Source organism: Elephas maximus, chromosome 3 (genome assembly GCF_024166365.1).
Source record: "Elephas maximus indicus isolate mEleMax1 chromosome 3, mEleMax1 primary haplotype, whole genome shotgun sequence".
Taxonomy (NCBI): domain Eukaryota; kingdom Metazoa; phylum Chordata; class Mammalia; order Proboscidea; family Elephantidae; genus Elephas; species Elephas maximus.
The window spans coordinates 39,131,955-39,159,440 of record NC_064821.1 but is presented as its reverse complement, the minus strand read 5'-3'; the positions used below and the strand labels follow the sequence as shown (position 1 = coordinate 39,159,440).

General features: G+C 52.6%; 2 protein-coding genes across 5 annotated transcripts in view; one reads left to right on the top strand and one right to left on the bottom strand.

The window, feature by feature from the left end:
* The window catches only part of MAU2 (MAU2 sister chromatid cohesion factor), a 23,824-nt gene extending 18,500 nt beyond the window's left edge, over positions 1 to 5,324 (bottom strand). For all 4 annotated transcript variants that reach the window (XM_049877526.1, XM_049877527.1, XM_049877528.1 and 1 more), the window contains exon 1: positions 5,011 to 5,324. In XM_049877526.1, the coding sequence (XP_049733483.1) occupies positions 5,011 to 5,286 (276 nt within the window). In that variant the 5' untranslated portion in view covers positions 5,287 to 5,324. The remainder of the gene's footprint in view (positions 1 to 5,010) is intronic.
* On the top strand, positions 5,309 to 27,486 carry SUGP1 (SURP and G-patch domain containing 1). Its single transcript, XM_049877525.1, has 14 exons — positions 5,309 to 5,676; positions 8,246 to 8,408; positions 16,037 to 16,140; positions 17,000 to 17,227; positions 18,197 to 18,320; positions 18,555 to 18,655; positions 19,617 to 19,740; positions 21,679 to 22,052; positions 23,463 to 23,569; positions 24,292 to 24,469; positions 24,861 to 24,967; positions 25,414 to 25,559; positions 26,200 to 26,329; positions 26,631 to 27,486. The coding sequence occupies exons 1-14, from the start codon at positions 5,643 to 5,645 to the stop codon at positions 26,655 to 26,657; spliced, it is 1,947 nt and encodes a 648-aa protein (XP_049733482.1). The 5' UTR covers positions 5,309 to 5,642; the 3' UTR covers positions 26,658 to 27,486.

The window sequence follows — 27,486 nt, the reverse complement described above, 5'->3', positions numbered from 1 at the left end:
TGTTATCCCAAGACAGGAACCATTCCCAAAGCCAATTCTTCAGACAGAGATTGGTCTGGACTATAAGACAGGAAATGATACTGGTGAGGACTGAGTTTCTTGGCTCAAGTAGACACATGAGACTATGTGGGCAGCTACTGTCTAGAGGTGAGATGAGAAGGCAGAGAAAGACAGGAGCTGGCTGAAGGAACACTGGGAATACAGGGTGGAGAGGAGTGTGCTGTCTCATTAGGGGGAGAGCAACTAGGAGTACATAACAAGGTATATATAAGTTTTTGTATGAGAGACTGACTCGATTTGTAAACTTTCACTTAAAGCATAATTAAAAAGAGAAAAAAAAAAAAAAGGCAAAGGATATAAACAGTCACTTCACCAAAGAAGACATTCAGGCAGTTAACAGATACATGAGGAAATGCTCACTATCATTAGCCGTTAGAGAAATGCAAATCAAAACTGCAATAGATACCATCTCACCCCAACAAGGCTAGCATTAATCCAAAAAACACAAAATAATAAATGGAGAGGTTGTACAGAGACTGGAACAGTTATATAAAGGTGGTAGGAAAGTAAAATGGTACAACCACTTTGGAAATCGATTTGGTGCTTCCTTAAAAAGCTAGAAACAGAAGTACCATCTGATCTAGCAATCCCACTCCTTGGAACATATCCTAGAGAAATAAGAGCCATGACGCGAATAGATATATGCACGCCCATGTTCATTACTGCACTGTTCACAATTGCAAAAAGTTGGAAACATCCTACGTGCCCATCGATGGGCGAATGGATAAACGAATTATGGTATATTCACACAATGGAATATTACACAATAAAGAATGATGAATCCGTGAAACATCTCATAACGTGGAGGAATCTGGAAGGCATTATGCTGAATGAAATTATTCAGTTGCAAAAGGACAAATATTGTATGAGACCACTATTATAAGAACTCAAGAAAAGGTTTAAACACAGAAGAAAACATTCTTTGACGGTTATGAGGGTGTGGAGGGAGGGAATGGGGAATTCACTAACTAGATAGTAGACAAGAATTATCTTCGGTGAAGGGAAGGATAACACGCAATATAGGGGAAGTCAGCACAACTGGACTAAACCAAACGCGCATAGTGTCTCGATTCCACAGTAAACATGCAAATGGCTCAGATGGGGTCGCCCACTTGAAAGGCAGGCATGAAAACAAGACAAATGTCCCAGGACCAAGGAGCCTGCACACAGCAAGAAGAACACATGATAAGGAAAGAACTGACAAAAAGGGCACACTGACAGGTCTGCAGAGCAGATTACAGACCCTCTAGCCAGGAGGTTTATGGGAGAAGTAGCCTCTCATCATCATGAACTGCTGGCTCAAGAAGCCCCAGAACAGCAGGGTTCTGACAACACACCCAAGTAGCTGTCCAACAACAGCAGAGCTGGAAGGCTCTCAGATGAGCAGCTCACGTGCACTGTAATAGAGCAGGAATACTCAGCCAACCCAGTAATGAACCAGTGGTGGCAGTGGTGGGGGTCCTGGGGTACCTGTAACCATGACTCAGATGAGGAGAAACACGTCCCCTGGCTGAGGGGACACTCAGCAGAAGTTTCTCTCTCCCTTTTTTACAAATTCAGGAGGCTTGATCAAACAGATGGGCAGGATGTTATATGTTCCTTCCCAGTAGCTTGTGACAGGCAAATGTGGTTGAAGAGGCTCTTAGAGACACTGACTTAAGCAGAATGGAAGGAAAAAAAAGAACTAACCTGATGTAAAAATATGATTACCAAGGACGTCAGGGTCTCCCAGAGAGAAAGCAAAAGACTATGAAAATAACAAGATGCTGAATATAGTACTCGGTTCAGAGGTCAGTCAACTGTTTTACCTATAATACTAGTAAGTTACTACCGCCCATCAGTCAGGCTGTTGTCCTGTGGTGGCTTGCAAGTTGCTGTGATGCTAGAAGCTGTGCCACCAGTATTTCAAACACCAGGAGGGTCACCCATGGTGGACATGTTTCAGCAGAGCTTCCAGACTAAGACAAACTAGGAAGAAGGCCGGGAGATCTATTTCTAAAAATTAGCCAGTGAAACCTTATGGAGTACAACAGAACGCTGTCCAATGTAGTGCTAGGAGATGAGATCCTAGGTTGGAAGGCACTCAAACTACACAGTGCCTGCAACAATGAACTTGAGCATACCAAGGCTCGCGGAGGTGGTGCAGGACTGGGCAATGTTTTGTTCTGTTGTGCATGGGATATCCATGAGTCGGAGCCAACTCAACAGCAACTAACAACAAGTAACAAGTTAGAGAAAATTAGTCCAGTGAAGAGCAGGGAAATGGTCAAGGAGAAAAGAGTCTCAAGATCCTCAAGAATTATTTACCTTAAAAAAAAATTTTTTTTTGTAATTCTGTGCCAGTTCCCTGAAAAAACAAAAAACAAAAAAACTGGTATCTCTTTGGCCATTTGCTCCTCAGAACTAGAAACCAGCAAAGCACTTCTGAAGGGAGGACATATGATTCTGTTGAGTGGCTCTGACAAAGGAAAGGAAAAGAGCTGATAGCGGCCTGATTTTGGGGAAATGCACACAGTAATAAAGAATAAAGCCTGAAGGAAGCACGCCGGTGCTATAACACAAAGGGGATCACGAAGCGGTTGATGGAGGAAAATCGCCTGGAGGACGATGTCATCTTAGCTGGAATCTAGACAAATTCCCAGCTGAGGATGTATCCAAGGGGAAGAATGGGATGTCCGGGCATAAAGCCAGTGTGAGGTGTGATGAGGAGTGTGGCTTGTGAGGAGGCACGAGGACTCAGGGTTCAATAGAACCAAGGAAGGCACCTCACAGGGATAGGGCTTAAATTATGAGTCCAAATGCCAAGCGGTACAAAGGTAGCAACTGAGGCATGACTGTTTCTTCCAGACAGGGCTGGGGCATGAAATGGATGACTGTGACCAGGGCTGGAAAAGGGCCACCCAGCACAAGGAGGCACAAGATGGGAGCAGTGGAATTTGTTTTAACCCAGGAAGGTAGAGTGTTCAAAACAAGCACATTCATGGAAGGGGCTGGATGGGGGCCAGGCAGTCACAGCCTCCAGCCCCTATTCCTGAAGGCAGTTTCATCACAGCCCTGGGAGACCCCAAAATGACAGGTGCCATCACCCATTCCACAGTGGGTCGCCTGCAGCCACCATCCACAGCAGATGTCCTGAGTGGCTCTCTGGTATGCCCCTCACCAAGTCAGGCCTCTGCTCAAGTGTCACTCCCACAAATAGTGGATCCCTCACCGCCCCCACCAAAAATAGCTCCCATGTCAACTCTGCTCCCTCACACTGGCCCAGTTTTTTCATGGTTCTTATATCACTACCTCAGGAGTCACTGGGTGGATGCAAACGGTTAAGCACTCACCTACAAACTAATCCAGAGGCACTTTAGAAGAAAGTCCTGGCAATCTGCTTCTGAAAGATCATAGCCTTGAAAACCCTATGGGGCATGGTTCTACTTTGAAACACATGGGGTAGCCATGAGTCAGTCAACTCAATGACAACTAACACAGAAACCATACTGACGTATTTGGCATGAAACTTGGAGACCTTAAGCCTAGGTTTAGGCCCAGTTTGGTTAATCACTTGCCGTGTAGCTCTGGGTGAATCACTTCACCTCTCTGGGTTTGCAAATTTCCTCAATCCTGAAACAAGGAAGTTGGGTCAGGTGGTGACTAAAGTCCCCTTCCAACTATCTCCTCCCAAAGACAACACACTGCCAGCAGTGGATGGGTTCAGATTCACCCCAGATCAGTAAGGTTTTATGACCTGAGTGAATTCTAGTCATGAAGCCGCCCCTCCTCTGAGGAGACCAAAGCTGGGTAAGTGGCAGAGGCAACGAGAGGCACAAGCCCAAGAGGAGTGCAGCTGGAAAGCTGATGGAAGTACTGTCCAGAGTGACAGCTGCATTCTCATGTGTTTCAAAGCATGGGGATCCTACAAGTCAAGATGAAGATGAGTGCTGCCCAAGGAAAAGGATGGATTGTGGATGGAGAAAGAGAAAGCAGGAGCTGCAAGACTCCCCTCTATAAGACAGCAACATGGAGGGGGCCCGGTGCTGAGTGACAGGGTCCTGGATCCCGGCCCCCTAATTCCAATTCCTCATAGGACTGCAAAGGTCCCTGGGTGGCACAAATGGTCTGTGCTTGACTACTAACCTAAAGGTTGGTGCTTCGAACCCACCCAGTGGTGCCATGGAAAGTTACAGCCAAGATAACCCCATGAAGCCGCTCTGTTCTGTAACATATCCTTGTCGCCATGAGTTGGGATTGACTCGGTGGCAAGGTGGGTTTTTTTTTTTTTTTTTTTTGTATTATACGACTGAAAACTACCAGCTCCCGGACTCCTCCTCCCTATCTCCAATACCCAGCAACACAGACGGGGGTACAAGGCCCTCCAGACACCGCGAGGAGCCAGACTTCCGGGTCCAGGAGGGCACGCCCTCCTGCGTCCGGACCTCAGATTCCTAGGGGATGAATGCCTGGACTGTCATCGCGCCCCTCTGCTTGACCCTCCCCAACCCCAAGTCACTTCGGGGGGGGCAACGTCCAGGCTGATGCTCCCGAGCTGAGCCTCCAAGGCTGGAAGATGCAGAACCCACTGGGGGTGACCCTATCGCCGCCAACGAGGGGATGGAGATGGGTCCGCTTGGAAACCTGGCAACTTGGGAACTGTCACTCCTGACAGGAAGCAACCCTCCGAGTAGTCTGAAAACTTAAAACACTTCGCGACCCTTGAAGAGGCTCCGGTTAATAAGGCCGTCACCAGAGACGGAAAATAAAGAGGCGGCGGGGCGAGACCCTCGGGGCCCCTGGGAGGGTGCCGGCGTCGGGGTCTGGCAGAGGAGAGTGGGGGGTCCCGTGGCTCCTCGGGGGTCGCGACCCCGGGTCCCCGAGGGGCGGCTCGGAGCCCCCTGTCCGCCCGGGGCGCAGTCCATCAGCCCGGCCCCCGTGCCCCGCCCCCGTGGCCCGGCCCGCGCTCACCGCCTTCTCCAGGTGGCTGCGCGCCTGCTCGCTGTTCTTGGTGTGGTGGTAGAGCACCGAGCCGAGCTGCAGGTGCGTGCGGGCCTCGATGCGCTGCGGCGGCTTGAAGGGAAACACAGCCTGCAGGCAGTGCACGCACAGGCGAATCTTGGGCGGGCTGGAGGTGCGGAAGTGCTCGGCGAAGCCCAGGAGCGCCAGGTACCACGACTCGGCCGCCTCGACCTGCGCTGCCTGGGCTGCCGCCGCCTGGGCCACCGCCGCCGCCTGAGCCGCCATTTTGGCCTCCACAACAACAAGCGGCCGCCACAGGGAGGCGGAAGCAGGCCTGAGGGGCGGGGCGAGGCGTGTTCGCGGCTATCGCGAGAGCTGCCGCGCAGATTATTTTAAGGTATGTAGTTTGTATTTGGGATGCACGGGACTCCGGAGAGGTGTGAAAAAAGACGACGCCTTCTGGTTAGCGGAACTGAGACCAGACGTCGCCGGTAGACTAAGGCTATGGTCCTTGAGGGAAGACCCTGGGCATCCGCGCAATGGCGGGGCGGGGCTGGCCGACGCGGACTACATCTCCTATCATGCCACGCGCGCTATAACAGCCCCTCCCCCTAGACGGCGCCCGAGCATTGTGGGATTGGATGAGTCTCAAGATGGACAACCGGGATGTTGCAGGTAACAGCTCTCGTTTCCCCTCAGGCGCCTGCCTGGGTCCTCCGAGCTAAGCACCGTCGCCTCGCTCTCCCGTAGGGTCTGCCCGGGCCCGCCGCCACTTTAGCCCAGCCCCCTGGGCGCCTGAAGTGGCGGCTGCTGCCTCTCCCGCGTTCCCCGAGACCCTAGACCCGGGTCGCCGGCTGCCCCCGCCTGGCTTACCGAGGGCGGCCCGCTTTCGGTGAAGGCCGCCAACCCAGTCTGCCCTGCTCCCTCTTTCCGGAATAGCGGCCTTCCCGGCTGTTCCGAGCTCTGCTTTCCGAAGGAGCGGCAACCTTGGGCCGTCCTGCGCCCCCCTTTTTGTAGCAGCTGTCGTTTGGCCTGCTTCCCGGTTTGTGGAAAAGCTGCTTCTCTGGACTGTCTTGGGACTCCCCTTACACACTTTCCCGGGTCTTTGAGTCCTACTTAGCCACAAGCCTTGCTCATCCTTCTCCCCCAGTTCTAAACTTCCAGACTGGGATGCATTCTCCCACTCAGCAAATAGTTTGGGTGTGCTCGCCTTACGCCCAGCACCTTGCTGGGTGCTGGGGGTATAGCAGTCACCAAACCAGGGCCCTGCCTTCGTGCAGGTTGCCTTCTACTGGCATGTCAGACAATGTACAAATGAGCAAGTGTTTGTAATGGGAGAATTGTGATGATGTGAGACAGTGGGGTGGAGTCTAATACTGGGTGGCAGAAAAGACCTGTCTTAGCTGGCTACATTCTAGATAAGAAGGTGCCAGGTTTGGGAAGATCTGAGGCCAAGCGAGATGGCCGGTGCACAGGCCCTGCGGTGGGCCCAGCTTGTCCATTTGAAGAACTTCTGAATTGAAAGTGGAGGGGAGCCACCTCAGGCAGGGTCTTGAGAACCACTTTTCAGAATTTATGTTTTTCTCTGAGTCCCACAGGAAACCTTCAAGGTGTCTTCTCCATATTCAAGGTTACCACTCTAGTCTGATGACACTGTTGTCTCAGTTGGAGGTCTATAAGTAGCCTCCTCTTTGGCCTCCTTGCTACCTCTACAGTCTCTCCAGTCAGTGTCCAGAACAATCTAAAAAGTTAAAACTGCAGTTGGATCTCATTCCATGGTGGTATTCTCACCTCCCATGTAGGAGACCCAAGTTCAATTCTCAGCCAGAGCACCTCATCTGCAGCCACCACCCATCCGTCAGTGGAGGCTCGGGTGCTGCTATGATGCTAAACAGTTTTCACTGGAGCTTCTAGACTAAGATGGACAGGAAGAAAGGCCTGACTTCTGGAAATCAGCCAATGAAAACCAGTAGATCACAATGGTCCAATCCACAGCCAATCATGGGGATGGAGCAGGATTGGGCAGCATTTTGTTCCATCGTGCATGTGGTCACCATGCATTGGGGTTTATCTCAACAGCAGCTAACAATAACCTGCTTCAGCTTAATACTCCATGTTACTTCCCAAAGCTGTCGGAGTAAAACCCAAGCTCCCTCTCATAGCTCATCTCTTCTCATTCCCCTCTGCCCCAGCCTCTAGTGTTCATTCTGGCCATATTGGTCCCCTTGTTCATGCACGGACACACAACATTTCTTCTTTTGCCCAGATCACTCCTCATTTGGATTTCCACGAGGTTGGCTCATCATCTGGTCTAAGTGTAAATGCCCCTCTAGCAGGCATTTTTTCTGGAACCCTAGCTGCGTAGGAGCTACTCCATTGCTCTTTCCCACCCACTTTTGGTGCAAACAGTTTGTACTTGACTACCAACTTAAAGATTGTGGTTTGAACCACCTATCAGCACCACAGAAGAAAGACTTGGCAATCTGCTTCCTTATAGATTGCTCTTAGTTGCTGTCGAGGCAGCACTAACTCATGGCATCCCCATGTGTGCAGAGTAAAACTGCTCCATAGGGTTTTCAAAGCTGTGACCTTTCAGAAGCAGATCACCAGGCCTCTTTTCTGAGGCACCTCTGGGTGGGTTCAGACCAGCAACCTTTTGGCTAGTAAAGCACGTAAAGATCACAGCCAAGAAAACACTATGGAGCAGTTCTACTCTGATGCACACGGGGTCACCATGAGTCAAAATTGACTTGACGTCAGCGGGTTTGGTGTTTTGGTTTTTTGGCCTCCAGGAGAGATCTGATCACAATTTGTAGTTACTTGTTACAGGTTTATTGTCTCTCCAACTGGAAGTGAATCCCAACAGGCAGAAGCCATGGCTCTTTCATTCAGCACCTAGTGGGTGCTTGGTTGGAGTCCCTGGGCGGGGGGGGGGGTGCAAGTGGTTAATACTTGGCTGCTAATCAAAACATTGGCAGTTCAAGTCCACCCAAAGGCACCTCAGAAGAAAAACCCAGCAATCTATTGCAAACCATATGGAGGATAGTTTTACTCTGACACGTGTAGGGTTGCCATAAATTGGGGTCAACTCAATGTTGACTGGGCACTCGGTCAGTGTTTGCTGAATGAATGTGTGAATAAACGTGTGAATCAGCCAGAAGTTGGTTGCTGCTGGCCTGTAGCAGGCACCAGGACACATGTGAAGCAAAGTTGAACTTCTGACATGCTCCTTTTCCCTCCCCAGGAAAGGCAAACCGATGGTTTGGGGTGGCCCCCCCCAAGTCTGGAAAAATGAACATGAACATTCTTCACCAGGAAGAGCTCATTGCTCAGAAGAAACGGGAAATCGAAGCCAAGATGGAGCAGAAAGCCAAGCAGAACCAGGTGGTCAGCTCGCACCCAGGAGAGTAAGTGCCCCTTGGGACCCAGGCTGAGGTGTGGACGGTTGCCGGTAGAGGGCTTTGCTTTGGAGGTCAGTGGACATGCACCAGCCACAGCCTGGCAACCAAGGAGTGGAATGGGCACCCCTTTAAGGAAGCTCAGGGTGCCAGCAAAGGAACAAGTCTCTTGGCAGTTACTCACGGAGGACCAAACATGTGCCAGGGGCTGGGAGCATAGCCCAGAGTAAAATGCAAACTCTGCTCTGCCCTAATGGGGCTCACAGCATGCTAGTAAAGGGGGATGTGAGCCCCCACCTCAGCACTGCTGGGGAATAAAGTGAGGCATAGTGACACTGTAGGGGTAGAGATGATGCTCTGTGTTTTGAAGCCCCGGTCAAGCTGGTGTGAAGACCAGGACAGGGAGAGAGGCCCTGCCCCCTGTGTGTTGGGTGGAGCAAGGCAGGAGACAGCTCACATAGTTTCCACTGCATGTTCTGAGAGACACTGAATGCTGGAGAGTGGGAGAAGCAGGATGGTCGTGTTGATAAGATACAAGGATTCCAGGTGAAAGATGAATTATCAGAGAGGCTGCCCCTTCCTCTGGGGTCGAATGTGTAGGCTGTGCATACTCCACAAAACTCCATCCGACTTCTGTCTCTCATCTTGGTGCCCATGCCAGCACAGCCTGGCATCCAAGGACTTAGGAACATTAGGTCGAGTGACCAGTGGTGGGGGCTCATGGACTCTTGCCCCTGGGGTTGTGGAAGGACTTGTGCCAAGATGGACAAACTCCGTAGGATCCCCTCCAGGAGGGGTTCCAGGGGTCTCAGCCAAGCCACTAGATCATAGCATCTAGATCAAGGGCTGGAAGGGACATCGGGTGGGCAGGTGCCTGGTGCAGCTAGTTTGGAGATAACAACGACAAAGAAAAAGTCAAGGAATACCGAATTTTAGAATTTAGAGCTGAAGAAATAAATATTTAAGTCATCCCAAAACAACCATTTTGATCCATTTCTATACCTTCTCTTTGCTTTGCTTTGCTTTGTTTCACGAAGGTGTGATCTATCTCACGTCCTGGTGTTTTCTCTACTTGTTGAAAGGAAAACATGTTCCCTAATTACGATTCTGTAGAACCGTTATGTCCTTAGGTTTTCATTTATTTGTTGGTTTATCATGGGATGTAATTCACATCCCCCATGCGTCTGTCAGTTTATTGCACTGTGTGGGTTTGCATGTTGCTGTGATGCTGAGAACTATGGCACCAACATTTAGATATCAACAGGGTTACTCCAGAGTAGACAAGTTTTAGCTGAGCATCCAGACTAAGACAGACTAGAAAGAAGGACTCAGCAGTCTCCTTCTGAAAAGAACTAGCCAGTGAAAACTTATGAATAGAAGCTGAAAATTATCTGATATAAACCAAAACCAAACCCACTGCCGTTGAGTCAATTCCAACTCAAAGCGACCCTATAGGAGAGAGTGGAACTGCCCGATAGAGTTTCCAAGGAGCGCCTGGAGGAGTTGAACTGCTGACCTCTTGGTCAGCAGCCGTAGGTAGCACTTAACCACTACACCATCAGGGTTTCCATTATCTGATATAGTGCCAGAAAATGAGCACTATATGAGACAATGGTTGGAAGGCACTCCAAAGACGACTAGGGAAGAGCTGCCTCCTCAAAATAGAGTTCACCTTAATGATGTGGATGGAGTCAAGTTTTCGGGACCTTCATTTGCTGATGTGACATGACTCAAAATGAAAAGAAGCAGGTGCAGACATTCATTAGTAATTGGAACATGGAATGTATGAATTATGTATCTAGAAAAATTGGAAGTGGTCAAAAATGAAATGGAATGCATAAACATCGATACACTAGGCATTAGTGAGCTGAAATGGATTAGTATTGGTCATTTTGAACCATATACTATGCTGGATATGACAGCTTGAAGAGGAATGGCTTTGCATTCATTGTCAAAAAGAACGTTTCAAGATCTGTCCTGAAGTACGACGCTGTCGGTGATACAGTAATATTCATACGCCTATAAGAAAGACCAGTTAATACAAGTGTTACTCAAATTTATGCACCAAACACTAAAGCCAAAGGAGAAATTGAAGATTTTTATCAATTTCTGCAGTCTGAAATTGATCGACCAAGCAATCAGGATGTAGTGATACTTCCTGGAGATTGGAATGTGAAAGTTGGAAACAAGGAAGGATTGATAGTTGGAAAGTATGGCCTTGGTGATAGAAACGATGTCAGGGATCACATGATAGAATTTTGCAAGACCAACGACTACTTCATTGCAAATACCTTTTTTCACCAACACAAATGGCAGTTATACACGTGGACCTCACCAGATGGAATACACGGGAATCAAATTGACTACATCTGTGGAAGGAGATTGTGGAAAAGCTCAATATTGGTCAGAACAAGGCCGGGGCTGACTGCGGCACAGACCATCAATTGCTCATGTTCAAGTTGAAACTGAGGGAAATTAGAACAAGTTCACGAGAGCCAAAGCACAACCTTGCGTATATCTTACCTGAATTTAGAGACCACATCAAGAAGAGATTTGACGTGTTGAATGGTAATGATCGGAGACCAGATGAGTTGTGGAATGCCATCAAGGACATCATACATGAAGAAAGCAAGGAGTCATTACGAAGACAGGAAAGAAAGGAAAGACCAAAGTGGATGTCAGAAGAGATGAGACTTGATTTTGAACATAGAACAGTTAAAGCAAAAGGAAGACATGAAGTAAAAGAGCTGTACAGAACATGTCAAAGGGCAGCTTGAGAAGACAAAGTGAAGTATTACTATGACATTGTGCAAAGACCTGGAGTTAGAAAACCAGAAGGGAAGAACATACTTGGCATTTTTCAAGCTGAAAGAATTGAAGAAAAAATTCAAGCCTGGAGTTACAACATTGAAGAATTCTTCGGGAAAATATTAAACGACGCAGGAAGCATCAAAAGAAGATGGAAGGAATACACAGAGTCACTGTACCAAAAAAAATTGGTCAGTGTTCGACCATTTCAGGAGGTAGCATATGATCAGGAGTCCATGGTACTGAAAGAAGAAGTCCAAGCTGGACTGAAGGCATTGGCAAAAAACAAGGCTCCAGGAATTAACAGAATACTAATCAAGATATTTCAGCAAGTGGATGCCGTGCTGGAAGTGCTTGTTCGTATACACCAAGAAATTTGAAAGACAGCTACTTGGCCAACCGACTGGGAGAAATCCATATTTATGCCTATTCCCAAGAAAGGCCCTCCAACCGAATGTGGAAATTATCACACAATTTCATTAATATCACATGCAAGTATAATTTTGCCAAAGATCACAGGGACCTGCCAGAAACTCAAGTAGGATCCAGAAGAGGATGTGGAACCAGGAATACCGTATCTGGGCTGAAAGCAGAGAATACCAGAAAGATGTTTACCTGTGTTTTATTGACTATGCAAAGACATTTGACTGTGGATCATAACAAATTATGGGTAACATTGCAAGGAATGGGAATTCAGAACACTTGATTGTGCTCATGAGGAACCTGTACACAGATCAAGAAGCAGTTGTTTGGAGAGAACAAGGGGATGCTGCATGGTTTAAAGTCAGGAAAGGTGTGTGTCAGGGCTGTATTCTTTCACTATACTTATTCAGTCTGTCTGCCAAGCAAATAATCCGAGAAGCTGGGTTGTATGAAGAACGGGGCATCAGGATTGGAGGAAGACTCATTAACAACCTGCGTTATGCAGATGACACAACCTTGCTTGCTGAAAGTGAAAAGGACTTGAAGCACTTACTGATGAAGATCAAAGACCACAGCCTTCAGTATGGATTACACCTCAATGTAAAGAAAACAAAAATCCTTACAACTGGACCAATGAGCAACATGATGATAAATGGAGAAAAGATCGAAATTGTCAAGGATTTCATTTTACTTGGATCCACAACCAACGTCCACGGAAGCTGCAGTCAAGAAATCAAAAGACGCACTGCATTAGGCAAATCTGCTGCAAAAGACCTCTTTAAGGCATTAAAAAGCAAAGATGTCACTTAAGGACTAAGGTGTGTCTGATCCAGCCCATCGTGTTTTAGATTGTCTCATATGCATGCAAAAGCTAGATGAATAAAGAAGACCAAAGAAGAACGGACGCCTTTGAATTGTGGTGTTGGCAAAGAATATTGAATATACCGTGGACTCCCAAGACCAAACAAATCTGTCTTGGGAGAAGTACAACCAGAGTGCTTCTTAGAGGCAGGGATGGTGAGACTATGTCTTACATACTTTGGAGGTTACCAGGAGGGATCAGTCCCTGGAGAAGGGTGTCATGCTTGGTAGAGAGGACGGTCAGCGAAAAGGAGGAAGACTCTTGGCAAGATGCACAGTGGCTGCAACAGTGGGCTCAAGCATGACAATGATCATGAGGATGGTGCAGGACCAAGCAGTGTTTTTTTCAGTTGTACATGGGGTTGCTGTGAGTCAGAACTGACTCGAGGGCACCTAACAACAACAACAACAATTCACATGCCTTAAAATTCACTCTTTTAAGGATACGGTTCAATGGCATTTAGTTAATTCACAGAGTTGTCCAACCACCACCTCTATCTAGTTCTGGAACAAATAGAAACGCTGTACCCATCAGCAGTCACTTCTCATGTTCTCCCAGCCCCTGGCAACCACGACTCTACTTTCTGTATCCGTGGGTTTGCCTGTTCTGGACATTTTGTATAAGTGGGATCACACAGTATTTGTCCTTTTGTGTCTGACTCTTCGCAGTCAGCATAACCTTTTTGAGGTTCATCCATGTTGAAGCATGTATCAACGCTTCATTTTTGTTGCTGGGTGCTGTGGAGTCGATTCTGACTCATAGCAACCCCATGTGACAGAGGATCTATTCTATAGGGTTTTCTAGGCAATAATCTTTATGGAAGTAGATCACCAGCTGCTGGGTAGGTTCAGACTCCCAACCTTTCAGTTAGCAGCCGAGTAGTTACCCATCGTGCCACCAGGGCTCCTTTGGTTCCTTTTTAGAGCTGAGTAAAATTCGTTTGTGTGGATACACCCCATTGTGTTTTTTCTGTTCGTCAAGAACCAGCCTTACATTAGCCCTCACCATTTGTTATAGTTTTCAGTGGTATCTGTCTGCTGCCTTGATGTACAGCAACCCCCACCCCCACCCCGTCCCCTGGGGAGCAATGCTACAGCATAAAGGAGAATAGGAGCACTGAGGGACACTGGGGGCCTGCTTGTCTAATGCCAAGGGCAGTTTATCAGCCAGAACTTCCTTTTTCTTTCATTTAAAATAACCTTAAAGATAATTCATACAGAAAATCTGGAAAATACAGGAGAGAGAAAAGGGGGAAAAAAGAGTCATAACCCACAACCCCAATACAACTGGCTACGTTTTAATGTGTTTTTCTAACAGTTTTCAACTCAAGTCTGTCTTGACTTAGGCGGGACCGTACTGTAGATGTGGTTTTATATTCTGTCTCTTTGTTTTCATTTAATGTATCTGGCCACTTTTGCTTTAGGATCTTGACTTCTCAGGGCACCCTGTCTGCTCTCTGGAGGTCCTGTGGTTGACTTAACCAGCGCCCTGTGTTGTTGTTTTTAGTTGTTTTGCATTTTTAGTTCATTAGAGCAGATTCCTAGAAAAATAAGACAATTTTAAAGAGAAATGGTAGACCTGTGGGCTCCCTGCACTTTTGCCACCTACCTGGGCACGTCACTATGGCAAAACGTTAACACGGCCCTGAGGAACAATATAAAGGGGGATCTCTGAGGTTGGCTGGGTGGTGGGTTAAGGAGGAACAGAAGCAGCAACTGTGTGAGGTTGCAGGTGTGGTCTGTGGTTACAGCCTCATTTCCTCTGACTTCAAACTTAGGGTGCAAAGTAAATATCCCAAAATGGGAATAGTGGCCCTTTTGAGATGCAGGACTCTGTGGGGTTTTCCCCCTTGATTCCTACATTCCTGTTTTCTACATTTCTACTTGTTCCATAACAAGCCTCTGTTTTATGATCGAATGGGTAATTTCTTTTTAGAAGAATCAGCATAAAGCTAGTTCCTCTGAGGTGGAGGTTAAAAAAAAAAAAAAATTTTTTTTTTGTTTTTTTGAAGATGTCCCAAATGTCCACCTTTTCCAAACTGCTGTACCACTCCATCATCTCTAACATCAACCGCTCCTCCTCCCCTGAGTACTCTCTTCCTGTCTTTGGGTTCCGTAATTCGCTGCAATGTCTCACAGAACTCATGAACCATCAAAGAAATGGCTCACACGGTTGTGGTGGCTGGCAAGTCCCAAATCCGTGGTTCAGATGTCAGGCTGGAGGCTTCTCCTGACTCATGTGGTTGCAGGGGCTGACGAACCCAAATTAGCAGGTCAGATGACAGGCTGCTGGCTCACAAGGCTGCGGAAGCTGGTGAATCAGGTCAGATGATAGGCTGCTGGCTCAAGTTTCAAGAACAGGAGGTCAAATGATGATAAGCCGGATCTAGGATCCAGAGCAAGAGAGAGAGCTTTGTCAGAGCATTCGTGTGTGTGTCTGTGTGTGTGCATATGTATATATAAACATACGTACGTAATGGGTGCAGACTATATTCTCAAAGAACTTCCTCCTACTTGAACAAGGCAGTGTAAGGTTGCGACTTGAGTAAGGGTAGTAAGGATGGTAACTGGGATAAGAGTTGTGCCTTGAGTTACATCCTCTACTAAGGCAGTGACTTGAGATATATCCCACCCTAATCCTGCCTCTTTGACATAACAGACAATTCAGTTCCAAATGGGTCTATGACCACAGGCAGAGAGGCTAGGATTCATATTGGATCACAAAGTGGAAGACAGCTACATCTTTACATAACTACCAAACCACTGAAAACCATGGCCCAGCCGACTTGATAAATAACCTTAACCGTCACAGGTTCCATACATCGTATTTACATGAGCAGCAAGTTGTCCAGTCCCCTTGGTAGGCCACAAGTACCCTATTTGCATAGTCCCACCCAGTCATCCTGTGAGAGTCACAAAGACTATGGCAAGAAGGGCTGTAATAAGTAAGTCAGTGCACCACAGTGACAGAAGAAAAATAAGTTAGAACTCAAAATATTTAGGTCCTCGGGTTTGCCTTTAAAAAAATATTAATAATAATAACAAGACAGAGTAGAAAAAATAAAGAGAGTGCCCATGTAACTCTTCTGCTCGGAGATTGCTGGCATTTTCTGGCACGCCTGTGACACACCTAGAGGTGCTGGCATGCACTGGAGTCACACACGTGAAGGAACAGACACAGGACTTCCCTAAAGAACTTGGAGGTCTAGGCAGGAAGCCAGGTGTTCAAACCAGTCAGGGTGCAGAGATGCTGTTAAAGGCAGGCACATCAGGTGGCTCGCACACATTGCGGGAGCCAGTCTCGGGGGGCTGGGCGTCTGGACCTGAGAGGGCTGGGCGCAGGCAGAGATGGTGTGAGTACACGAAGTGTTGTTTTCCCTGAACAGGAGTATCCCCAACCTCCTGCTTGGAAGCCTGCTCCTGCGCTTCACAGCAGCCCCCTGACACCTGTGGGGGCCAGTTTTGGTGAGTATGGGGCCGCAGCGGCCCTTGACCTGTCTCTCCTGCCCCTGCTTACCCTTGTCCTCTCTCACTCTCGGGTCTAGAATTGCAAATGCGCATGACTCTTCCTCCATTTCCAACAAGTTCGCCAACGACGGCAGCTTCCTGCAGCAGTTTCTGAAGTTGCAGAAGGCGCAGACCAGCACAGGTGAGTGGGGCTGCCCCTGTGATCCCAGGGGCTCCCTGCCCAACCCACCCCTCCTCAGAGTGCAGACCCCCAGGTCCCCACCAAACTTTTGCCTCCCATTTTAGATAGGAAACTGACACTTAGAAATACTAGGCCCAAGGACCCAGCGTGGGTGCAGAGCCAGCCTGGCTGTGGCCGGTTAGGATCTACGCTGTGTGCCCCTCTGAGCGTGGCCTGTGTGTGCTCCCACCTATGGGTGTCTCAGGGGGACCATGACTCTGTTGGACATAGCTGGTCCCAAACTAGACCACACTCCCCAGCCAGTGTGCCAGGGTCTTCTCCCCATCTAGGGCTGCCCTGGGACACAGGTCCCTGTGTGCAGGTATGTGGGTCACTGGCCCACAGGAACACTGAGGGATGTGTTGGGGCCGGACGAGGCCCATGTCTGCACCACAGAGTTGACTGATCAGAGGTCATTTCCTGTGAGCCACTGATACTCAGCCACTGTCGGGTCCCTAGGACAGCTGAGGGACCACCGTTCACTGAGGAGGGGACTGCCTGAGCTCCCCATGCTGTCCAGGCCCATGCCGTATGTGAAGGTGCGAGTAGCTTGGCACCAGCAGTTAGCATCACACTGGCAGTCAGAGGACGTGGTTTCTTTCTGGAATGCGGGTGTGGGTCTATGTGTTCCAGGAAAGCTCTGTCCACAGAGCTGGGGCCCTGGTGGGTGACTGTGACAAGTCCTGCTTGCTGAGCCTACTGTCTTCATCTGTAAATTAGGTGGCATCCTCGTAGGCGCGTTCCGATGATCTGTGGGGCGTGGGTGGCCTCCTGGGAGTGTGTGGCCTCTGATCCGACAGGACTTTCCTTCCTTTCCAAGATGCCCCCCCAAACTCGGCCAGTGCCCCCCAGAGCACACCCATCCCCAGCACTGTGAGGAGGCCTCTCCTGATCAGCAAGCGAGCAGGCCTGGGACTGGGTGGCCCACCGGGCCCAGGGAAAACATACTCACATGCCAAGCAGCTCCCCGTGGCCACCCGGCCGAGCGTCTTCCAGTCCCCGGATGACGACGATGAGGAAGACTATGAGCAATGGCTGGAGATCAAAGGTAGGCACGGGGCTAGGGCCTGTGGTCAGGAGAGGTGGCCTGAGGCCACGCTCTCAGCAGGGAGGGCTTGGGGTGGACCTGGGGAGGGGTGGTTGGAGTATGTATGGGGCATGGGGTCCTCTCATGTGGCCCACCCTCTGGGCAGTGCTGGCAGAGCCTCTGGCTGGGCATGCGCTGACCCTCCTACCAAGGCCCAGGAGTGCCGTGCCCCACTGTGGGTCACTCATCCCACACAACAGTGTTGTGAGCAAATAGACCGTGGTCCCTTGCCCTGGGTAGGGAGGAAGGTGGTTGCTCTCTATGGGGTAGCAGGGAGCAGGCAGCAGCATGCCTCCCTGCGTGCAGCCTTGCCTACCTTCAGAGGGACCCCAGGTCACTGAGTGCTGGGGGGCCAGACCTGGCCAGGGCTGGTGGCTGTATGTCCCTACCATGCTGTGACAACTTCACACATGCTCTTGGTGGGCAGTGCCAGGGTCTGAGGAAACCAGAGACCAGCCTCGCCTGCCTGGGCTCCTGAGATGAACGAAGACAAGCAGGGGCAGGGGCAGCCCCCCTGGGTCCTGTGGGGCCTCCTGAGTTATAAAGGAGGGTGAAAGGGAACCAACTCATAATACTGAAAACTGATCAATAAAAGAAAGAATTAATCATTCCTGAAAAGAAAAGTGAGACTGGATGTGTTTTCAAAGGCCTCCTCCCGGTCTGGGGTGGACATGGCCCCATGAGGCACGTGGACCCCATGCAACACACAGCCCCTGTGAGGCACACAGCTCTGGTGTGCCCTCTCTGCCCATGTGCTCTCGACTGTGCAGATGACCCTGTGTTCCTGGTGCTGTGTGCACAGACCAGGCACTGATGTCCCGTATCTCACCCTCTTCTCCCCACCCTCTGTCATTGTGGTCCCCAGAGAGAGTGTGCCTGTTGACTGTGAGGTGTGTGAGTTAAGCCCCCGTACTGACAGCCTCCTTAAAGTTTCACCCCCAGAGGGAGTCGAGACTCGGAAAGTGATAGAAAAACTGGCCCGCTTTGTGGCGGAAGGCGGCCCTGAGCTAGAGAAGGTGGCCATGGAGGACTACAAAGACAACCCCGCCTTCTCGTGAGTGTCTCTGGGGCCAGGGGCTGGTGCCATCTTCTTGCTTAGCTGTAGTGCCGTTGTGGAGGTTACTGGGGTGAGGGTGTGCCAGGTTGTGGGCACAGCTGGGCGGAGCAGAGACATAACCCTGGGTTGTGTCAGGGTCCTGCCAGCTTGCTGTGTGCAAAGTGTCCCAGGAGCCATGTGGCCCCCTTGCTACAGCTGCTCAGGCCCTCTCCTTTGTCAAACCCTGTCCAGGTTTTTGCACGATAAAAACAGTCGGGAGTTCCTCTACTACAGAAAGAAGGTGGCCGAGATGAGGAAGGAGGCACAGAAGATGCAGGCGGCCCCTCAGAAAGGTAAGTGGGGCAGTGGGAGCCAGGTAGGCAAGGGGAGGGGGCCTGGGAAACTGTGCCCGGTGGGGAATCAGGGCCCCTCAGGTCATGTTGTATCCTTGTCTCGAGCTGGGCCGGCACCACCATCCCCTCCAGAACTGTGGGATCAGGTGACACAGGGTCCCCCTTCCCCACCTGGCCCTGTGCTGGGCACACAGGGTGCCCAGAGGAGAGCACTGGGGGGTTGAGCTCATGTCCATTGGTTGTTTAATGAGCACCAACATGCTCCCGCCATGGGCTGAGCACTTCAGCTACAAGATACTTGTGGGAGCAGGGGACAAGACAGCCAAGAACATTCAGCCAGTGGGGTTTGGGGCAAGCTCCAGGGCAGTGGGGGACACCTGTGGGTCTTCACCTGCGGGTGAAGTGGTGCCCTGGTGGACAGCGGGAGCTGGAATGAGGCAGAGTTCCTTCCCTGGCACCTGGCCCTTTTGCCCTGACCCTCTCCCCAGAGGAGGAGGATTGGCCTGTCTCCACACTGTGACCTCCTCCCCATCCAGGGTGGGCCTGTCCCCCTGGCCCAGACCCAACCAGGATGGGGGCGGGGGTGCCAAGACACTGACCCAGCGGTCCCAGGGTCGGATCAGGAGGCGTCACGCTGACCTGCATCAGTCCTAGGCAGGGACTGGGTGGGGTGTGCCATGAGGCTCCCCCAGTGTAGGTACTGAGGCTGGGTGGGTGCAGGGAAGCACCTATGATGCTGAATCAGTGTTAGTCCTGGAGTAGGGGGTGGGGCAAGGGGCTGTGGCACTGATCCGGTGGGTGGGTGTTGGTCTCCTGCAGTAATCTGACTCCCGTTTGTTGTTTTTCTTTGCATTGCTCCTAAGACGAGCCCCTCAAGTTGCCGAGTTGCTGTGGGGTTCTTAGCGGAAGTTAGGCTGTTGGGTGTGGTGCGTTGCGCTCAGTACTGACAGCCTGCTTAAAGTTTCACCCCCAGAGGATGAAGAGGCCAAGAACCTTGCAGAAAAGTTGGCCAGGTTCATAGCAGACGGGGGTCCGGAGGTGGAGACCATCGCCCTCCAGAACAACCGTGAGAACCAGGCTTTCAGGTGAGGGGCGGCACGCAGGTAGGGGCGGCACACAGGTAGGGGCGAAGGTGGGTGTGGGGGGTGCATCAGGGCGTGGGAGTCCGGGCTGCAGGGTTGGGCAGGGCCAGGCCCCTGGGGCTCAGAAGTGTCCACTCATGGGCCTGTGGAGGGGCTGGAGCAGGGCAGGATGTGGTCATTGTGCTCTCAGGGTCCCAGTCAGCAGCCGTGGGGGTTGGTCAGAGATGGGCTGGTGGTGGGCGTGGGCAGGGGAACCAACAGGAGGGGCTGCTGGAAGTAGAGGCTGAGGAGAGGGGCTGGGAGGGGATGCCTGAGGGTCAGGTGTGCCGTGTGTCTGGTGCCTGAGGGGTCACAAGGCCGTGGGTGTCTGGGTCTGGAGTCAGGAGAGAGGTCTGCTGTGGACTGGAGGACCCCCAGGGTGCTCCAACTCAGAGTCTTCCTGATGACTCCTGTGGTGTGGGCCACCTCTCTGAGCCCCCCGACTAACATCTGCTCTAAGTCATTCCACCTTTTCACCGTTTTCCTGTAAGTAAGTTTATGGAAGTAGGAGACTATTGCACTAGACACTGGCTGCAAAATCCATCCAGTGAAAGTAGTCAATGTCATGGGATTCCACCAAGGTTCCAATCCTAGCCCCCTCTTCTGGTCAGAGATGCCAGGACTTGCAGTGCCTTCCTGGTTCAGGACAGAGTTGTGCATTCAGGACGATTATGCAGTTGGAATAAGGCCATGTGGTCAGGATGCAGTGGTGTGGTCCGGGAGAGATGGTGCTGTCAGGAAGGGCTGTGTGGTCAGGCTGAGGTTGTGTGGCCAGGACAAGGCCCATCCTCCTTAAGCTGGTCCCTGACACTGGCCCTCAGGGAACCTGTCCAGTGTCCTCACATCCAGCCTCTCCATTTCTCTGAACAAACACCTTGCTTGTCTCTTGATGTTGCACACTGTCTTTCCCTGGGCTTCCCGATGCTTGTACTGTGACCCAGAGGAGTACAGGAAAGTGCCCCGTATCTCTGAGTCAGTGAGGCGTGGGCCCCCCCACACTCTCTTGGGGCTTTTTTGTGCCGTTTCAACCAAGGGACAAGCACTCTTGCTTTGAGGCACCTGCTGAGCCACCTATCCTGGTGTGAATGCAGACCTTTGTCGGGACCCTGTAAGTGCCCCTAGTACTGCATTGGCAAGAAAAGAAAAAAAAAAAACTGTTGCCACTGAGTCAGCGTTGGCTCGTGGTGATTCCGTGTGTATCAGTAGGACTGTGTTCCATAGGGTTTTCAATGGCTGATTTTTTTCAGAAGTAGATTGCCAGGTCTTTCTTCCAGTGAGCTTCTGGATGGACTCAAACCGCCATCATTTCGGTTAGCAGCTAAGCGTTAACCATTTGCACCATCCAGGGACTCCAGCTGCCAGCTCGGGGACGTGTGTTGTTGGAGTGGAGCAGGGAGCCAGAATAGGCCTGACTCTGTGATAGGCAGGGAGAGGGCCAAGGGGACCCCAGCGCACAAGTGTCCTGCCTTTCGAGATGCCCTCACAAACGCATCGAGGGGTATGCTGATATGCCAGGCTGTCGGGACTTTGATTCCTTGGGGCTCAGGGCAGGCCCTTTGCTTTTGCTGTCTGACATTTCTCATCTCTGTTTGGTTCAGGGTTCCTCACATTACAGAGCCTGGGGAGGCTTCTGCCCAGACGGGGGTCTGGGTTTCACTCCAGTTCCCCTGGGCATGGCGTGATGAGCAGGGTGGGGGCTCCTGATAAAGATGGGAGATGGGGAGTCCTGGCCTGCCCTATGGTTCTCGAAGTCTATGAGCATGTCATCATGTTCCTCGGGCAGAACCAGCAGCCACTGAGGCCTGGCCAGGCAGGAAGTTGTGACACGCTGTGACCGTGGACATGGCCTGGTGTCTGGGTTGGGGTTCAAGGCCAGCTCACAGCCCCTCCTCTCCTTTGCAGCTTTCTGTATGAACCCAACAGCAAAGGGTACAAGTATTACCGTCAGAAGCTGGAGGAATTCCGGAGAGCCAAGGCTGGCCCCATGGGCACCCCCATAGCCCTTGACCCTGGCCTGAAGCTCCAGTGCCCCTCTGAGGCTCTGTCAGGGTCTGTGCCCCCTGCAACTACCTGCCTGGCCTCATCTGCTGTCATTGTGCCCTCCACCACCCCCATGCCCACCACTGCCCTGGCCACTGCTCCTGGGAAGCCGGCTGCTGCGACTACTGCAAAGAGGAAGCGGAAGAGCCGGTGGGGGCCTGAGGAGGATAAAGTAGAGCTCCCGCCCGCCGAGCTGGTGCAAAGGGATGCAGACGCTGCCCCCTCACCACTGTCAGGTGAGCAGTCTTCTCCCTGCCCCCACATAGAAAGGAGGGCAGCTCAGATTGTGGTATCCCCCCTACTATAACATGCTTGGGGTTGAGGGGTCCTGGAAGTCATCCTCCCTGGGGTTCTGGACAAAAGCTCCCCCAGGGTGGAGAGGCCTGGGCTGGTGTTCAAGTGCCCCTGCTCTGACAGCCAGCCAACACCGCTCAGCCTATGCCCGGAGGTCTGTCTAACGCCGACAGGTATAGATATGCCCCAGAGGCCTGTTAAGCATGCCCTCGGACTGGGGTCACTCATGCCCAGGTTTACATCACTGGCTGGCATTGTCCAGGCTTGGGCGGCCCTCACCTGGTACGGAGTCAGGGTGCCCAGGAGCAGTGTGGCATTCTCACGGGCAGAGGTGGCACAGCTTTCTTCATGCCCCCGAGGGGCTTCTGTGCCCTGCCCAGCTTCCCTGCGGGAAGTGGTTTTCACTTCCCAGATGGGGCCATGGCATCCCACTAAGTGCCGCTGGCTCCCACCAAGTTCCCAAACGGGTACCAAGTTAAATGGCATTTGTTCTGAGAACAGCTGGCTTCCTACACTGAAGGAGCTCATAGAGCTACAGGGCTGAGTCGTATGCCAGACCTGCGTCTGCACTGCGTGTCTGCCAGTAGGGTTTGGTTTCTGGGAGCTACACTACACGTGGACACGCACATAACATACATGAATGCTCACACAGTGCAGTCACTCACACTTGGACATGCACGTACACACTTGTACATCCACACGTACACACATGCTTCACACGTGTGCATGCACATGATCATATACATGCACGTGTGCGCTCAGTTGTACACTTATACATGTATTCTCACACACTGACATACACGTGAACTCAGACTCACATGCGTGGTCCCTGTGTGCAAGCACATATGTGCACTTGTACACGCATGCATGTTCTCACACGTGTAGATGCACACACACATGCGTGGTCACACGCGTTCACTTGCATGTGTCAGCTTCATGTCTCACCGTGCGGAGCCCCTGCCCTGTCGCCTGTGGCTTTGTGACTGGCAGCGAGGCCCCAAACCTCTCTGTCTTCGTGTCCACATCTGCAGTATCAGGGAGTGTAGCGTATGCAGCAGGGGGCTCTCGTGGAAACAAAACAGGGATGTAGGAGAAAGTGCACAGGCAGTCTCTGTGGTCATCACGTCACCAGTGACCATGGTGATGGTGACAGCCATCTGCGGTTGTCACATGTCACCAATGACCATGGCGATGGTGACAGCCAAGGTGAGGGCCCCACTGTGCACCGGACCCTGCACAGGTGCTGTAGGTTCATTCGCCACGTTGGAGCCACATGGAACTCTTCAACTCTGCCCCTCAGGACCTGGGGCGGGGCTGCGTATCACTGACTGTCCTGTGTCCTCTGTCTCCAGTTCAGGACCTCAAGGGGCTTGGCTACGAGAAGGGGAAGCCTGTGGGCCTGGTGGGCGTCACAGAGCTGTCAGACGCCCAGAAGAAGCAGCTGAAGGAGCAGCAGGAGGTAAAGCCAGCCGCGGGGGCGGGGCATGGATTGGGGCAGGGGCGGGGAGGTTGTGGGGGACAGGGCAAGGGGCAGGGTGGGCGCAGGGGTCAGGGTAGGGGATGGGGTGGTGGTGTCAGGCAGGGGCTGGGGCAGGAGCAGAGGTTGGGGTGAGCATGAGGAGGGTGGGGGACTGGGTGGGCACAGCCAACCTCGAGACTGTCGGAAGGGGCATTTGGGACAGCAAACACCGGAACTGCTCCTCCTTGTCACAGCAACTGTAGTTGCATCCCCTCTTCATGGGTCCCCTGTGCCATGCAGAGCCATGGTCAGCGGGGAGGCTCCTTAGCCAGTGGGTCCCCCTCTGGTTCCACCCCTGTTCAGTCCTCCTCTGGCCCTTCCTACCACGTTTGTGGGCCGGACACAACTGGAATCATCTCCACAGTTTTCCTCTGTGTCTGCTAGAGGACACAGTCCTGATTAGCGCAGGGCAGGTGGTGTTTGGGGTGTGAGCCTGCCTTGATTAAGGACCCCACGGCCAGGGCGACCTCTCTGCTGGCCCCCCGGGGGGCTGCGGGGCCTTTGGCTGTCACCTCTGACTTCCCCAGAGGTCAGGGGTAGGCTGTGGGTGAGGCAGATGCTGGGACCCGGAGACCTGGGCTCCACCAGCTGCTTGGGCTCAGAGCTCTCTGGCAGAGAGAAGCAGGCATGGGGGCCCACTGACCCCACGCGCGTCCCCCCAGATGCAGCAGATGTACGACATGATCATGCAGCACAAGCGCGCCATGCAGGACATGCAGCTGCTGTGGGAGAAGGCGCTGCAGCAGCACCAGCACGGTTACGACAGTGACGAGGAGGTGGACAGCGAGCTGGGCACCTGGGAGCACCAGCTGCGGCGCATGGAGATGGACAAGACTCGGGGTGGGTGGGGCAGGTTGGGGCGGCAGGACCGGATGTGGGGGAGTGGGAGATGAACAAGATGCAAGGTGGCCATGGGTCGGGGGCAGGGGCAGGCCCAGGCCCAGGCCCAGGTGAGGATGGACAAGATGTGAAGGGGTGGGGTGGGATGTGGATGAGGCTCCATGGGGCAGCCGGGCCCTTACTCCTCTCCCAGGCTTGCTGGGCACCTCATGTGGGTCCAGACCTCATGCCCACCCTGGCTGGAGGCTTCTGCCTCGTGGTCCTCTGGGGTGACGTTTCAGCGAGCAGAGAGCTCTGCCGGTGTTTGCTGGCCATGGAGAACCTGCAGAAGGGCTGTGGGAGCATGGGCCTTCCCCGTTCCTCCCTCCCTTACTCCTCCTTCCCTTGGCAGAGTGGGCTGAGCAGCTAACCAAGATGGGCCGGGGCAAGCACTTCATCGGAGACTTCCTGCCACCGGACGAACTGGAGAAGTTCATGGAGACCTTCAAGGCCCTGAAGGTAAAGGGTGCCGCATGACCATGGCTACTCTGTCTGCGACTGCAACGTTCTGGGGCTGCAGGCACCTGCTTCCATTGCACCAACTAAGTGCACGCACAGGCAAAGCACTTCCTCAGCAGAGGCCCAAGGACTGGCTTCTGTAGACAGGGCTGGTGTCCTGCCCACTCAGGATTGTCAGGCTGGTGAGGCAGAGCCACGCGGTGTCTTTGTAGAGCAACTCATGTAGCAGATCCTCATCCCCCAGTGGGCGAGCCTGTGGGGCTTGTTGCTGTCCTGTCTCGGCCACTAGGAGCTTGGTGCACAGGCACACTGCCAGCTGGGCCCCAGGAGATGACCTTCATGGGGTGGACGGGTGGGCACTGTCCCCCATGAATGAGGCCAGAGGTAGGGAGGCTGCTGAAGCACGGCTCAGAGGCCTGGTGACTGATGGTGCCCACGCCCTGCAGGAGGGCCGTGAGCCCGACTACTCAGAGTACAAGGAGTTCAAGCTGACGGTGGAGAACATCGGGTACCAGATGCTGATGAAGATGGGATGGAAGGAGGGCGAAGGCCTGGGCTCCGAGGGTCAGGGCATCAAGAACCCCGTCAGCAAGTGAGCGTGGGTAGATGGGGGTTCACGGGGGCCAGGGCATCAAGCATCCTGTCAGCATGGTAGTGCACTGGATGGTGGGCTCGGGGAACCTGCTGTGTGTGGGCACTGACCTAGCAGTAGGGGCCTGCTGTCTCCTTGTCCCCTGTCCCCCTCATCCCTGCCCTGTGTGATGGCTTTTCTCCTTCAGTGAAACAATGGCAGCACCCCACTGCACACACCATGCCAAAAATGAGGCATGGTGCTGGAGGGTGACCCACCCTGGGATGCATTCTGACTTTTCTCTCCTGTGTCCACCCAGACCAAATGGGCACATGTATACACAAATGGTCCGTCCTCCAAGGGAGCATGCTGGGCCTGCTGGCCTGGCTGAGGCATTATTATTATTCCCCACCAGGGAGAGGGAGGACGAAGAGGGGTATCCTCAGGGTGAGTGAGGGGCAGGTGGGAAACAGCCCTCTCTGTCCTCAGCAGCTGTTTCTGGAATACCTCGGCTGTCTGTAGCTCACAGCCCTGGGCATGTCTGCACAGACGATCCCATCTAGTTCAGTACAGTGCCCGCATCGAGGTCTGATCAGGGTGTGTGCTGGGCCCACTGGCCCCCCAGGTCCAGCACTCACACCTGCCCCCTCCCTTCCTGTAGGGGGACCACCGCCGTGGACGGAGCCGGCTTTGGCATCGACCGGCCGGCTGAGCTTTCTAAAGAGGATGATGAGTATGAGGCCTTCCGCAAGAGGATGATGTTGGCCTACCGGTTCCGGCCCAACCCCCTGGTGCGTGCCCTTGCCTGCCCCCACCATTCACTTAAGGGTCTCTCACCTCTCTGAACTCCCTGGGCGTGGAGCCCTGGTGGTGGTACCAGAATTTCCTTGCCTTCTCCAGCCCACCAAGGCCAGGTCCCCAGCTACCCGTCTGCCCTTGGCCCCTACCAGAACTCTCAGTCAGCCTACATCAGACCCCCTCTCCTCCCCAGATCCCTCCCTCCCTCCCTCCTGTCACGTCCTGAGGATATGAGCTCAGCTGCCCCCAGAACCTTTAAAGTTAGCTCCACCTTGTCTTTTTTGCCTCCTACAGAACAACCCCCGACGGCCTTACTACTGAGTATTCGCCAGTATTCACACTACTTCCTAAAGGACTGTCCCAGACCCTGGAACGTTCCAGCCTGCGTGTCTGCCCACCCTCCTGTTATTGCGAGTATCGTGCTGTGTATTAAAGCCTCGGTGCGAGCCTGCTACGGAGCCAGGCCTGCCACTCACCACAACCTTCTGTTCGTCATCCATAGGGCCGGGCCTGCCGTCCACCCAGACCCTCCTGTTCCTTGGCCATGACAGCCAGGCCTGTCAATCACCACCCTCCTGTTCCTCAGCCTGGTCCTGCCTTCTGCCACAACCTTCCTGTTCTTTAGCTGTAGGGCCAGGGCCAGACTGGGGGCAAGCCAGGTGGGATATGTTGTGAAGATTTCCCAGCACCCTAGGAGTCCCGGGCATGCTAGCATCATGTCTGCTTATGGGGTCTCCACTCCCTATTCAGCCCTGGCATAGTTTATGGGGAGGACACAGCCCCCTGTCTCTCCTGAAGAGAGGGGACAGAGAAAGGCTGCTTTAGTGTAGTAAACTTGGGTCATGCTGGGCTCCTTGGGACCTGGCCTTATCTGGGCCAAAACTGGGCCAGGAGGAATCTGGGGAGGCGCCTGCGGGCAGGGCCCAGCCTCAGACCTGCAGGGCAGGCAGCCTTGGAGGTGGGAACACCCAGTTCACACCTGTTCCCACTGCCCCATGTCCTCGGGCTCCTCCCAGGAGACCTCATTCCCTGCACCTGACCCAGGTACCCTCCTGCAGGGCTCCTTCCCTCTGGTAGCCTTGACCCTGTTGCTGAAGGTCTGTGCCCAGTGTGGGCCCCAGAGCATTTATTAAACTATGGTGGACAAGCA